This window comes from Hoplias malabaricus, chromosome 13 (assembly GCF_029633855.1).
Source record: "Hoplias malabaricus isolate fHopMal1 chromosome 13, fHopMal1.hap1, whole genome shotgun sequence".
Classification (NCBI taxonomy): domain Eukaryota; kingdom Metazoa; phylum Chordata; class Actinopteri; order Characiformes; family Erythrinidae; genus Hoplias; species Hoplias malabaricus.
Genome location: NC_089812.1, coordinates 24,285,561 through 24,301,154, shown reverse-complemented (window position 1 = coordinate 24,301,154; position 15,594 = coordinate 24,285,561). Strand labels below are relative to the sequence as shown.

The window sequence follows — 15,594 nt, the reverse complement described above, 5'->3', positions numbered from 1 at the left end:
CATTGTGTACTGCATAGGGTGGAAAAAGATATTTGGAATTCAGACCAAGTATTTTGGTGATCTAATCACAGAGCGACACAGACACAGCAAGGCCCAAGTATAAACGCTCACAGCAGCACAGGGCACTTGCACAGGCTACAGACTGTGCAATGATTCGGGCAGAAACATAAATCAGCTTTTCGACATACTGCGTCCTAAACCACATGAGCAAGTCTGTAAAACTTTAACCGAGCAGGTTGAGAGAGGTTTTGGAGATGTATTTTATTATCTATATTAGCCTCGTAGCTCCAGTGCTAAACTAAAGAATTGCTATGTGGATGCTAACAATGTTTTTGCTGACCAACTACATCTAGGGACATTGGGAAACTCTGCAAAGTTGATTTTCCACAGAACCATTCCTCTAAGGTGGGCTCTCATGAATAGTTTGAGTTTGTTTTATGTTGTTTCACCTGGAATTTGGACAATGTCACTTGCAGAAATGAACTTAATCCATGTGAAGGGTGAATGTGTGCTGTGCTCATAAATATGTGTCCTTGGCTTACCACCACTTTGGCTTTCACAGTTTAATGGCTTCAGATAGGCACTCCAGTAATGTGCCGTTTCAGTTTCTTTTTCCTTTCTCTGATTTCACGTTCCTCCATTTTCTGCTCTCTCTCTCTCTCTCTCTCTCTCTCTCTCTCTGTTTCCCACAGTGCTGAGTTTCTGAACTGACCTCTTTCTCCCTAAAGAAGACCCCCTTCCCTGCCCCCTCTCACTCACGCTGCATAGAAAATCAAGAGGCCACTTCCAGAGTCATCAAGAAATGGAGAGAACCCACAGGGAAAAGAGAGAGAGAGAGAGAGAGAGAGAGAGAGGAAAGGAGAACAGGGTGGTGCTCGTAAGACGTCATGAAAAACAGGATCACTCATCTCTCCGCTCATAGATGCTACCTCGACTGGATCGACCCAAGCACAGCTGCGTTAATAAAGCCTGGAGGATGTGGGACTTTACACAGTCTTCCAAACCTGGAATATGGGTTCTGTCCAGCTGTGCTTTTCCGCATGCATATCAACACAGCTCTGCTTTACCTTGCAGCCAACTGCCCAGGGATTGAGACTGAGATTGACCTGGGCACACAATCATTTTAAATGGACTAGTTTGCATTTTTATTTTTAAGACACTAGACCCATTGGCTTTGCACTTTGCATTTAAGCTTATCACTCAAGCTAAGGCCAGTACAACTCAGCAATTGTAACATTACAGATTTCCAGACACTTGCTGTTTAAGGCGCCAAACTGGCCTGCACTCCAATCCAATGATGGTGGTCTACCATACCTCTGCTGTCCTCTCAAATACCCTGGGTTCCACTTGCACTACACATGGACAGACAAATAACATCAAAAACAACAACCTGTCTGAGGGACAAGATCAGTTCTCACCGGACCCTCAGGCATATGACCGTGAGCACGACGTGAGGGAGGACCCTCAGCCACTCGCTCAGTCTTTCCTCTTGTTCTTTCTCTTCCTCTCTTCCCACTCCGATGCCCCCTCCACGTCTCAGCATTTCTCCTCCTCTGTAGATGAACTGCATGGCATGAAAGAAATATAACATAAAAAAATAACTAATTAAATAAACCTACGGGGAGAGAGAGTAGTGACCACAGAAGTGAGGATGGAGAAATGGGAGATGTTTCTAAAGCCGCGAAAAAGTCCTGCTCACACAGCGAGGGGGGACACAGCGGCCGTGGGGAGGGTCTGGGATAAACGGGACAGTGCAAATCATCCGGGGAAAAGGACAGGAGTGTTTTTCCACATCAAGACAGCGATTGTGGAAGCTACGGAAGACCGGAGGGGGTTTTCAACAAGGCTGAGTGAACTTTACACAAAACACTTGAGAAGGAAAAAAAAAAAGAAAAAGAATGAAAAATTGAAAATGCATTTTTCTGACTTTGTTTACCAGCATGACTAAAACTGCATGACTTGACTTCTGCAAGCCCCGAACCCCACCCATCCCCCCAAGAAAAAGAGGGCTTGGAATTACTAAAGAGCAAAATCATGGGAAAACGATACAGATTTATGTTATATGCAACAAAATTTAGGAAAAAAAACTATTGTATTTAAAACAAAAAAAGATGTTCTATATTTTGTTTGTTTTTTTAATACAAAGGAAAAAGAACAATGAAAAAAAAAAAAAAGATATGATTGCAAGTCACGTTCAGAACTATGCTTTATTAGAAATAAGATTCCCCCCAGTGAAGTCTTAGCTGACCGGTGAGATTAATGACCATTTCAACTCCTACTGTTACCATGCTACACTCTCTCTGCTCCTCCCTGCTCCTGACTCTTTGTTCTGCTGCTGAATCCTGCCGTCCGAACTGGACGTTACATACTCTTGGGGTCAGTCTGTGCCTTTGCTGACCTCAGCAGTCACATTGCAGCTGCTTCAGAGGCCTGATGCACAGAGGGTGTTATATGTGAGGGTCTGGGGTGACTGCTTCATCCTGGAGATCTGAGATTATTGAGAAGATTTAGGACATTTTACGTTTTGCATTCCATATCCAGAAGCGACTAGTCCAAGAACTTGTCCAAGAATCACAGTCTCTTTGTGCTTAGTTATTGAGCGTACAGGTGCTCCTAGATGATGTAGCAGGTGTCTCAGGAGATATGAGTGGTTCAGTAACAGTAATAATAAATATAGGAGCAACCACTGTCTACCGGAGTTGGCCTGTGTGGCTCTGTATGTTTTAGTAGAGACAGATGCATAAATAGATATCATATATGATTTTCTGAAGCGAATGTAGGACCCCTCCGTGATGTGTTTCTGATTCTGAGTGGGCTCTGGACCCACCGTGACCCTGATCAGGATGAATGAATGAATGAATGAAGCAAATGTAGCTTGTGAGAAGCCTTGTTCTTTTTGTTCATCCTATACTTTCTTTGGTATTTCATCAGAGGAAATATTGCAGTGCACTTCAGGGCAGTCTACAAGCAAAAAAATGGCCTATAGATTCCCAAACGCATCGTTGTGCACTGAGCCAAGGTGCTTTTCAAGTCTTCCTTTGCAGCTTCTTGGTTAAAGGCCAAGGGAAAGTATCACGAAATGGATTCTGCTTATTTAACGTGGTTCGATAGGTTGCAGACTGGAAGGTGAGCAAAAGTCACAGGGCACTCACTCCAGCTTCTGTTGCTGTAGAGCAGGGACATGTCTGAATCGGTTCTCAATCAGTTTGTATATTTAGGGCTTGAGTTTTGGCATTTTTACGAGAATTGCTGCTCTTTATCCCCGTATGTCAACAGAACCAGGACCAGGCCAGGAAAGGGAGCTTGAGCAACTACTGAACCTATGCAAGACTGTTGCAAGACACGTCATCCCCACAGGCAGGTACTCAGGCCGGCGAGCCGACGGTTGTGTGTTCTGATTGAAGGGCAGCACACAGGCCGGATGAACCTCTAGGTCTAGCCAAAAAGGGCTACACAAACCAGAGAGGCCACTGCTGCACATTACCCAAAGCAGTGGGTCAGCAGAGACGGGAACTTTGGGGGCAGCTGAGCAGGAATCCACTGTTTAGATTTTCCCACTCATTTTTTTTTTTTTTTTATATATACGTTGGGCTCCTTGCTGGTAAGTAGCAGAAGAACCACAGGAGCTGATAGAAACATGTTTTTAAAACATTAAAATGTGTAGCTATAAAAGGTCATCAGATATTTTGTTATCTGGAACTGACCTGGAACCAAGGAGTGAGCCAGGCACTACTCCTTAGGAAGGTGGTCCTTCAGAGAGTAGACCAACTGCATGGGGTAAATTCTGTTGGCACCATTCAGTCGGAGCAATAATTTGGTGCGATCCCACCCTACTCTCACTTTCCATCTCATTCCCAATCAGTCGGAATATCTAGCCTGCCTGAGAGATCAATGATCTTCTAATGTTATTTTGGCCACTGCTGACTTAGCTGCGTCGACGCATGCAGCTTTGGGTGAGTGAGCAAGTGTTGGTGTATGTGTGAGTCTATCAGATAGAGCTCTCTTTTTTTAATTTTCCTTTTATTTTGATGCTCAAGTTCAGCATTTCGGAGGTGCAGAGTGAGACTGCCCGACCCTGTCCCACCCCAGCCCCCCCCTTATGATGACTGACAACTCAACACTCGCATAACTTTTACTTGAAAACCCAAATATCAGAACATATCAGAGAGGATTAGAACAAAGCCAGAATCAAGTCTTCACCCTTTCTCTTTCCTGTATGTATTCCTCCTCATCCCTTTATTTCTCTCTCTCTCACTGTCACTCTCTGTTCTCTGCGCCATCCTTCTCTATTTTTGAGAAAGAAGCTCTTTTTTGCATCCCTTGTTCCTGTGTTTTTCTATCATATTGTTTGAAGTTGAATTATACTGCATGCATGGGATAAAAAAAGAAGACTTTAAAACTTAATTGTGAATGGTCAGATCAAGGTAACCATCTTTTTCTCCTGGACCCTCTGTCTGTCGCTTGCTTAGAAGAAAAGTGGAGATATATGAATTGCCTTTTCCAGTCCAGTAAGAGATAAAGATAAAGATTAAAACGGATAATCTGACAGAATGTTGCTCACAACTCACTACTGACCATTCATTCTCCATGGGAGATGTGGTGGACACCTATAGCTGCTACTTGAATTCATTCAGCATCTTGTTTTCATTTAAATCACAATTCATTTCATTATTATTGATATATAAATATATTTGACGCTCGTCAGAGACATTGCACTTTAGGGCAACTAGCATTGCTCTCCTACCTTCGATTCTTTCTGGAGTTCAAAGTGAATTATCCAATTATTTTTGGCACGTTTATATTAAGAGAGTTCACTGCACTTTCAATGCTGTATAAGAGATATCTATCCCATTATAGTTGGTAACTGACCATCTGACCCTCACTGACCACTTAATGATACAAACTAAGACAAAGAGAGAGCAGCGAGAACAAGATGGTTACTAAAACAATGGATGGTTTATGCTATTAAGACCGATGCTGGACACAATTTTAATGTCAATACAAAAAAACAATCGAAAAAAAAAAAACCAACAAATGACAAAAAAAAAAAAAAAACAAATAAAAAAAACCCCCAGAACTGTATAAAATATATTTCAATGGAATGTTTATTATTTACCTTTTATATTTTTGAAACATGTAAAGAGATTAAAAAAAATAAATAAACTGTAATAATTGATCAGTTTGAAGAAAAACAGAGACTTAAAACATTATACTACTGAAGGTATGAATGTTTGAAGGTGAATGCTAACCTACCTGATAAAGTCTTCATTACCAATAGGAAAAAATAACCCTGAAAATGGTCAAAAATAAAGGGGAAAAATGAAATTTAAAAGAAAAGCCTAAAAAATCTATAAAAATAATAAAAGCTCATGCCAAAATTTTCAATATGTGTCCTGTTTTCTTTCATCCAATAGCTCAGAATTATATTTACATATCATTTACATATCTATTTGCAACAAAATGATTTTTAGGTCTCAAACTCCATGTGTCAGCATCTGTGCTGTGCTGGCTGTTTCAGAACCACTTTTTAAATTGTTTATTTCTGGGTTTTCTTACAACTGTAGTGAAAAAAGAAATTCGGCAAAAACTAAACAACCAAAATGAATTAAAGTATTACAGGAAAACATTTGTAAATGGACTAAATTGGTAACATACAGCTGGTCAGCATTGAAGGGATTTTTATGGAAAGGCTCTATTAACCCCTCTGTAGTACATGGAGATTAGAGACAGGGAAGAGAAAACGTCATGAATGGGTCCTAGGTTTTAATAAAGACTTTATTAATAAAGACTACTGTATAGATCTATGAACTTTACCAAAAGCAGTATTTCATTTTTAGGAACACAAGGTAAACTTGGGGATTCCTTTTGCTCCTGGAGCTCCCCCTAGTGTAAGGCAGCTGGTGTACTAACCTCTTCCAAAAGGTACATAGTGCAGTTTCTGCAGTGTTGAGCCCAGAGCAGCTATGACAGAGGCTCTTTTCCCACTATTACAGGTCAGTGGAGCATCACGGTTATTTTAAAGCTGTAATTTTAAGGTAAAACGTTACAAAGTTTTCCTTTATTATTTATTTGCCATATGTCATCAGCGAGAAATGTGAAGTATTGACATCTAATATTTGCCTTGTATCTGTGCAATAAATTTCTCTAACCACACTTGTTTAATGTGTTATATTTAGTACCAGGATCTGTATATATATATATATTTTTTTTAGAGTTACTTTTCCTGGGAAGATTGTGTGGTCTGATTTATGATGACGAGTTGCTCTAAAAACCGTCAAGTAGCCATGGATCAGGCTTCATTACAGCTGGAGGAGTTTTTGTGGTCCAACAGCTATAAGAAAGACTGATTGGCTGAATGTGAATTTGTCCACAGGTGTGAGTGAGTGAGTGATTGAGTGTGAGAAATTGCCAGTTTGGCACTGTTTTTTTGAGCGTTGTTTGTTGGGCTCTGAGCCATCAGTGATATCCATCTTATTCATGAAACAAGCTCAAGACGAATCATTTTATTATAGTCACTGATATAGAAAACATACGTTTATTTATTGCAAATGTATAAGATGTTGTTAAAATACAGTACAAAAAAGGTAAAAGATTGTTTCTTAATATAGGAAGTGCTACACAACTATAGTAACATAGTGAACCAAGGCCTGCAGACTGATCTGCAAAATCGAGGCCAGGTGTGTAAGAGCCCTGGAGCAGGACTGTGCTGGTCCCCTGCTTTAACATAACAAAACACTAACAACAAATACATGTGCTCTTATTAATATGACAAAGAAATATAGATATAAAGCTGTATGTACAGTCACATGTGGAAGTGTAAACACCTCTGTGTCCAGCAACAGGTTATAGTTGATTCTGTAAGTGAAAATGAATGAACACATTGCCTGGAACTGAATACATACCAGTGCTTCTAAATAAATTAGAATATCATCTAAAGTTTCAATTCAAACGTTTTATTCGGTTCAAAAAATGAAACTTGTATATTATATAGATGCATTAAAAATGGACAAATCTGTTTTTCAAGTGTTAATTTCTTTAATGTTGATGATTATGGTTTATAGTCGATGAAAACCCAAAAGCCATTATCTACTAATAATCAACAAAAAACACCTGCAAATGTTCCCTAAGCCTTTACAATGGTCCCTTAGTCTGATACAGTAGGCTACACAATCATGGGCAAGACTGCTGACAGATGTCCAGTCTTGATGTCACTGACACAGTCCTAATGTATCCAAGCATATTAACGTAAAGTTGAGTGGAAGGAAACAGTGTGGTAGAAAAAGGTGCACAAGCAACAGGGAGAACAACAGCCTAGAAAGACTGGTCAAGAAAAGGCTATTCAAAAATTTGGGAGAGTCACAAGGAGTAGACTTTAGAGCCACCACACACAGATGTGTCCAGGACATGGGCCACAACTGTCATATTCCTTGTGTCAACCCACTCATGACCCAGACACAACGCTAGAAGTGTCTTACCTGGGCAAAGGAGAAAAAGGACTGGACTGTTGCTCAGTGTCCAAAGTCTTGTTTTCAGATTAAAGTAAATTTTACATTTCATTTGGAAATCAAGGTCCCAGAGTCTGGAGGAAGAAGTGGAGAGGCACATAATTCAAGTTGCTTGAGTCTAGTGTGAAGTTTCAAGTCAGTAATGGTTTGAGGAGCCATGTCATCTGCTGGTGTTGGTCCACTGTGTTTTATCAAGTCCAAAGTCACAGCCGTCTGCCAGGAGATTTTAGAGCGCTTTATGCCTTGTTTAATAACCACAGTATCACTGCTTGACTGGCCAGCAAACTCGCCTGACCTAAACCCCACAGAGAATCTATGGGCTATTGTTAAGAGGAAGATGAGATACACTAGACCCAACAGTGCAGACGAGCTGAAGGCAGTCATCAAAGCAACATGGGCTTCCATAACACCTCAGCAGTGTCACACGCTGATCGCCTCCATGCCACACCGCATTAATGCAGTAATTCATGCAAAAGGGGCCCAGAGTAAGTATCGAGCATGTGCATATACTGTACATAGTTTTCAGTAGGCCAATATTTCTGTATTAAAAATCATTTTTAATATTGGTCTTATATTATTCTAATTTTGTGAGATAATGACTGTTGGGTTTTCATTGGCTGTAAGCCATAATCATCAACATTAAAAGAAATAAACACTTGAAATATAGCACTTGTAATGAATCTATATAATACATGAGTTTCTGAATTGAATTACTGAAATAAATAAACTTTTTGATGATAATCTAATTTACTGATATGCACCTGTGATTATTTTATATCTCAACTTCTGTTTGCTGAATAATACTGGAAATAATAAAACATAAAATAATAATAATAATAATAATAATAATAATAATAATATTTTGTACTTTTCAGGAACCCAAAGACACTTACAATCTGTAATACACAATAGGAAGACATTACAAGAACACCATGATACATACACCTAGACAAAAGTATATATAGCAGGACTGGACTTGGTGGAAGAGCAGATTAGGCTTGAGGCAGATTATATGCAAGTGTGAAAGGATATGATTTAAGATTAGATTTGAATGTGAAGAGAGAATTAGATTATTTAATCAGAAGTGGAAGAGAGGAACCAGAGTCTAGGTGCAAATTTAGAAAAAGCGCTTGGGCACCAAAGCCTCGCAGATTGATTATAAAAAGATAATTACAAATTTCACATAGCTGTAGATTCCTAATAATATTCAAACTGTTTTTTATTTTATCTTTTTACAGATACATGTGTAATATGAGTCTAATGTGTTAGGTTCCAATGTAAATTAAAATGAAATATTAAAAATGAAGAAATAAATACACATTTTGTGTAATGGTATATATTAAAAAAAAATCACAAAACTGTTAATACAATAAGATTTTGCATGCGTCTTATTATGCATCTTTAATGTTTGGAAATGGTTAAAGCCACAGGGAGAACACTCATTAGCTACTTTGGAGTGGAATGCTATCAGAAATCAAGCAATCTCAAAGGTCTCTGCTAAATCTTTCAAAGATTTTCAGTGACAGTACTGTGATTTTGAATGAGGTAGAAGTTACAACAGCTTACTGCCTAAAAGCTAATGTAAATCCACTAGTTATGATCTCAATATGAAAATATAACTATTCTTACTTACAATATCAGCCATGATTTTATAAAGATTTCACTTTTAGTGACTTGCATTTACAAACTTCTTACCATAGTTCTTTATAAAATGAAAATGAAAAATCCCTAGTTTAGAAAAACACAGGCCTCAATCCTGACCTGTGAAGCCACTTTTCAAACACAAAATATATTCTTATATTTAAAAATTGCAAGCTGTACGAAATATATGATTATAGCCTTTATACTGACATGACTATATTAATTTTTACAGACTTTGTCTATTTAACTCGGCTAATATAATGTATTTAAGTTGGCTAAATATTGCTGTGTACATCTAATATATAGAATGTATCTGGAGTATCCCGAATAGATGCTGTACCTGGCTAATCAGACAACTTACAAAATTGGTTATTAAGGTGCATAGCCTTAGATTTGTAAATCTAATCTAAATAAATAGAATACCAAATTATACATGTTTTGGCATGTCCATTTTTCTTTAACTATTTGCCAGTTTCAATTCTGGTTTTAAAAGCCCTTGTTCACTTGGCCTCAACATTTTCTCCTAAACCATGAATCCCTGATGTCACCTTTATGGCTCAACACTACTAATTGAACACAAACGACAATTTCAGCAGAAGAATTTGCTCAGAAACCAATGCAATATAACATTTACCTTTTGAAATCCAAGAAACTGTGTAAAAAATTAGCCACAGATATGCCTTATAATACTTCTAAAATACAGCATTCATAAAATTTACTGCTGAAACAACATTACTTGAAGCTGCTAGCTTGGTAGCATATTGTTGGGATAAACCTAGCATGAGCAGAAAATAAAGGCAAAACACTACAGGTGCTGGTGATAAAATTAGAATATCATGAAAAAGTTGATTTATTTCAGTAATTCCATTCAAAAAGTGAAACTTGTATATTATATTCATTCATTACACACAGATTGATATATTTCAGGTGTTTATTTCTTTTAATTTGATGATTATAAGTGACAACTAATGAAAACCCCAAATTCAGTATCTCAGAAAATTAGAATATTGTGAAAAGGTTCAATATTGAAGACACCTGGTGCCACACTCTAATCAGCTAATTAACTCAAAACACCTGCAAAGGCCTTTAAATGGTCTCTCAGTCTAGTTCTGTAGGCTACACAATCAATTGCCCACTTGACAATTGTCCAAAAGACGACCACTGACACCTTAGACAAGCAGGGCAAGACACAAAAGGTCATTGCTAAAGATGCTGGCTGTTCACAGAGCTGTGTCCAAGCTCATTAATAGAGAGGCGAAGGGAAGGAAAAGATGTGGTAGAAAAAAAGTGTACAAGCAATAGGGATAACTGCACTGTGGAGAGGATTGTGAAAAAAAACCCATTCAAAAATGTGGGGGAGATGCACAAAGACTGGACTGCAGCTGGAGACAATGCTTCAAGAACCACCACGCACAGATGTTTGCAAGACATGGGTTTCAGCTGCCACATTCCTTGTGTCAAGCCACTCTTGAACAAGAGACAGCGCCAGAAGCATCACGCTTGGGCTAAAGGCAAAAAGCACTGGAGTGCTGCTGAGTGGTCCAAAATTATGTTCTCTGATGAAAGTAAATTTTGCATTTCCTTTGGAAATTAAGGTCCCAGAGTCTGAAGGAAGAGAGGACAGGCACAGAATCCACGTTGCTTGAGGTCCCGTGTAAAGTTTCCACAGTCAGTGATGGTTTGGGGTGCCATGTCATCTGCTGGTGTTGGTCCACTGTGTTTTCTGAGGTCCAAGGTCAATGCAGCCGTCTGAATGGAATTACTTAAATAAATCAACTTTTTCATGATATTCTAATTTTATGACCAGCACCTGTAAGCTTAGAGTCAATTCAAGCATAAATACACCCAATTGTGTGTTCAAAATATCCAGATAACAGAAATTGCATGGCTAGCTGATGAGCACACTGGGGCAAGCGCATTTTGTTGGAACATTCCTTCCCCCACAGTCCGCTATCCAATTGGCTAGTGAAAGTTGTTAAAACAACTATAGAAACTGTGTCAACATGATTTTCTTTGTTGTTCCCAACCTAAAATCAAGCCCAATTCCTGCCTACACCATACTCTCTGCCTCCTTTGTGCCTACATTCTCACTTGCATCTGTTTAGTCTCCACATTATGAACCCCCCCAGCAGAGCTCCAGCAATGAACACTAGGACGGATCCAGCCAAGGGAGAGATGCTGCAGAGACAGGAAGCTGAACCCTGCTCTATAGTGAACCGCATCATTGCTGAAATACTGTTAATCTGTAAGTACAGAATGTAAAAGAAAACAGGAACATTGATATTGGGGGTAACATTACTGTAGGTCATTGTTCAAAGGGCTACATAACCCTATATAACCATTTCCTAGCAACAAAAACATCTATATAGGCTTATTACAAGTGTCAACTTCACCCTAGAAAGTGTTATGACAACTGATGCTTTTTGGATTAAGACTTTGGATTTAATGTAGGTTTATCTGTAGTCATGGAAGGCTTATGTAGGAGTCATGAATGATTTTTCTGGCATACATTACTTGCAGACTCTACAGTTATTCTATCTCTGTGTTGGCTGATGCCTTGGAAGAACAATTATGCTTTTACATGCTCTATAATTAAACTTATATTGTTGTGATTTTAGCATTGTCATTTAAAACTAGTCAAGATGTGAAATATCTATTAAACAGTAGATCCACAGCTCTATAAACAGATTATTGGGAGGAAACCTTCCCTTTAGACAAATTTAATGAAAGTAAGCAATGAGTTGCCACAACTGTTAAATCTAATTTATGTGTATTTCTTTGACCTTTGTGTATTTACAATTCTTTCTTACCCATCCTCCCATGTTACAAATCCACTGCAGTAACTTTCTCCTGAAGAAATCCAGACTTAAATTCAGTATGTCTGTGAACACTGCTGGTAAATGAGCGAGAACCATCTAAAGTAGACAAAGAATCATGACACAACTGCACACACAAAGAACATACAGGATGAGTTAGTGTCCTGAAAAATAAAAACATGAAAGACCTTGACAGAGAGTTTTCCCACGGAGTAGAAAAGCACGATAATTCTTCCCCAGGTAATCTGTTCATTACAGAAGACCTTCTCCACCAGCTTCCAGAAACTGCTTTTATCAGCAACACATACTAATCCATCTATCATACTGAGGGAAAACAAGGGGACAAGAAAACAGTGGTCATTTTTGAAGCTCAGAAGATTAAAGGTGTTGTAAAATGTCGACTGTAGTTGTCTAGTCAATTGTATTAGCACTGGATTTGGACAGTCACTATCAACAGCCCTTGATTTCAAAGGAACCACTGGGTGAGTGGGTGTCTCACAACTATAAATTAGCATATAGTGTGATTTAGATCATTACTTGCATCATTTCTGCAGTGTTTTCAGGTGGTTCTCTAGTTAGTTCTTAGAAAAAAGTTTGAATGTGATACTTAAGACTGATCACAATGTCTGACCCAGTTTTTTTTATATATAGTTTATACAGAAAATGTTGTTTTGTCCTGTTACTCACTCATTAAACCGTTGATCCTGGTCCAATCTGTCTCCAATTACTCTGATGGTGTCCGCCAGCTGTTCCACCAACCTCTGATCCTGAGAGTTGGTGATTGGTTTAGGTTTTGGAAGACTAAGGGAAGAAATGTCCACTTCCGTAGTTGCATTCTTCACCTGATCTTCCACCACTCTGAAAAATACCCAAAGATCCTGACAGTGGCATAATAATGCAGTTAATACATTACACCTGTTAAATGACTGGCAGTTTCTGTAGTACATCAATTACAATTTCAGTCTTCATTATATTGTCTCATGGGAAGCCACAGACAAAATATGTTGCCATAAATGAACAGCTTATGTCACATGCTACTGTGGTGACAGTCATTCATTAATTATCTGTAACTGCTTATCCAATTCAGATTTGTGGTGGGTCCAGAGCCTACCTGGAATCATTGGGCGCAAAGCAGGAGGAGGGGGCACCAGTCCTTCACAGGGCAACACACACACACTCACTCCTACGGACACTTTTGAGTCGCCAATCCACCTACCAACATGTGTTTTTTTGGACTGTGGGAGAAAACCGGGGCACCCAGAGGAAACCCACTTGGACACGGGGAGAACACACCAACTCCTCACAGACAGTCACCCAGAGCAGGACTCAAACCCACACCCTCCAGGTCCCTGGAGCTTTGTGACTGCAACACTACCTGCTGCGCCCTGGTTACATTCAGTTCTAACTTATATTACCTCAATTTACATTATTATCCCAGTAATTTGCTGTATATTGGCTGGACATGTAACCATAAAGTGCATCAGAAACCTATGACTCACATATGAACTGTCAAAGTCCATATACTCGATTTGCTTTTAATCTGCTGTTGCCTAACTTGCCTTAAAGCATGGGTGGGGATCTCCGGGCCTAAAGGGCTGGATTCCTGGACAGTTTAGTGATTTTCCTGTTCCAGCACAACTAATTCAGCTCCGCAAATACATAAACAGGTTTAGCTGTGTTGTCAAAGCAGAGAAATCAGCGAAATGTGCAAGACTCCAGCTCTCAGTTCCCCATCTCAGCCTTAGAGCCAAAGCCACTACAGTAAATACCTAAGCAACTCAAGTGCTGGTTAATGTTTATTAACACATTCATGTCCTATATATATATGATTCTGGGCAGGCTCCGGACCCACCGAGACCCTGAACTGAATAAGCAGTTTCTCTAAGTAAGTTTTTACTAGTAAAAATATGCATTAGAGATATGTAAGGTTTCAGAGCTCTAAAATTTAATTTTAGATATCTACAATTCAGTTTTCCAATAAGAATTGAATTCTAGATACCTGCAATGTCATTTGTACTAGTAAAAACAAAAGTGTACATATCTGTAATTATATTTTTACTAGTAGAAACTGACCTGAAATATAGATATCTATAATTCTCATTTTTACTAGTCAGAATTTCATTTTTACTAGTAACAGTTATTTTTGTTACCGGCAAAAACTGAATTAGGACTTGTATCGCTGGTGTCATTTAAGGTTAAATCGGCTTGCACCTTAAATCATTTTAACCACTTTGACTCTAATTCATGGATTAAAAAGGATGTATGCAATCTTGTTGACAGTTAAAAATTATAACACATTTTATAAACATCAATGTATAAACCGTGCAGAAAATGAGTGAAATAAAAGAATGGAAAAAAGAAAAAAACTCACCCAATCAACAGAGCCTCTCCTATCAGGTCATCTGTGAGAAAACAGGAGAAAATAGTCCTCATGCAGAAAAGTGAGGTTCAAAGCTCGCAATGAATGAACAATAGTTATTAAACTCACCTGAGGTTCCCTCGCAGGTCATACTGAATTAAACCTTTCACTGACGGCCAGTCGGCTGTTCCGGGTCAGAGTGCTGCTGTGACTCTCCCTCTTTTCAGACGAAAACTCCTTCAAATACTTTCAATATTGAAATTAGGGAAGCGCCTCAGCCTCAACGCACATGCGCTGTTTACAGAGTACAACTCTCGCGTCCGCTTACGCTCTCGCGATAATTACCTTCAGCAGGGACCGTAAAGGATTGTTTTGGTTTTATTTTATTTATAATTATATGTTATTTTATTTATATGTTTTGAACCAAAGCATATGCCAGAAAAAGTAATAAAATACTGCCACGGGAGAGAATTAGTGGAAAAATGAAAATAGTAACAATAAACTGATTGATAAATAAAAAAGAAAAAGAAATGAACGCAAATGAAAACTAGATATAAGGCTATTTGCATAAAAATGTCAAAATTAGACCATGATTTCATAAAATAATAATAATAATAAATAAAGTACATATTTAAAATACATATACATCCATTCCTGGCATTTAGGCCTGCAACACTTGAGATCAAACTATTTAATCATGATGTGGTTTGAAAAAAATGATGTCAGCAGGTGATTAAAATCATTCAGTTCAATATTTCAGTTTTATTTATAAAGTGTATTTTACAAGTTTTTGCAAAGAAAAAAAAAAAAAAAAAATATATATATATATATATATATATATATATATATATATATTGTACAATGTGTGTTGCCTTCACAATTATATCTTCTTCATGTATCATGAATGAATGAAGCCTTCATTACCAGTAGTGTAAGTCTGGAAACAATTTATTACGTGGCAGTGTATTTTAAAATATAATTTCTCAACACATTGTGGTTGTAACGGAGCTCTCGTCCGTTCCATGCTGAGGACATTTTAGAGAACCAAGAACAAAAGCACAGACAATTTATATGGTTTTAAGGACTCTTTTATTCAACTCTCTGTGATCATGGCGGCGCCTGTCCAGCACACTTATTTTCTGAACTCTGAAAAATAAACACAAACGATCATGCTTATCTCGCACTATTCAGGGTGGCCAACTGAGGGTGTTGATGATTTCTACTTTGTGTAAGCATTATCTGGGCATATTTAACTGAAATAATAGTTTCAATG

The 15,594-nt window shown here is 38.3% G+C and overlaps 2 protein-coding genes across 3 annotated transcripts in view; one reads left to right on the top strand and one right to left on the bottom strand.

The window, feature by feature from the left end:
• Window positions 1-5,798, top strand: part of kcnc3a (potassium voltage-gated channel, Shaw-related subfamily, member 3a) — an 89,754-nt gene extending 83,956 nt beyond the window's left edge. The window contains exon 5 of the mRNA XM_066641583.1: window positions 693-5,798. Within this exon, the coding sequence (XP_066497680.1) occupies window positions 693-706 (14 nt within the window). The 3' untranslated portion in view covers window positions 707-5,798. The remainder of the gene's footprint in view (window positions 1-692) is intronic.
• Window positions 5,799-6,521: 723 nt separating this feature from the next.
• LOC136664793 (apoptosis regulator BAX-like) lies at window positions 6,522-14,544 on the bottom strand. 2 transcript variants are annotated; one of them, XM_066642203.1, is made up of 6 exons: window positions 14,451-14,544; window positions 14,334-14,364; window positions 12,650-12,820; window positions 12,151-12,286; window positions 11,957-12,061; window positions 6,522-10,895 (listed from the first exon to the last, which is right to left on the bottom strand). In XM_066642203.1, exons 1-6 carry the CDS (start codon window positions 14,470-14,472, stop codon window positions 10,737-10,739), a joined length of 624 nt encoding a protein of 207 aa, XP_066498300.1. In that variant the 5' UTR covers window positions 14,473-14,544; the 3' UTR covers window positions 6,522-10,736. The 2 variants fall into 2 exon arrangements, with proteins under 2 accessions (XP_066498300.1, XP_066498301.1); XM_066642204.1 differs by having other exon boundaries at window positions 10,768-11,389.
• Between the last annotated feature and the right edge of the window lie 1,050 nt (window positions 14,545-15,594).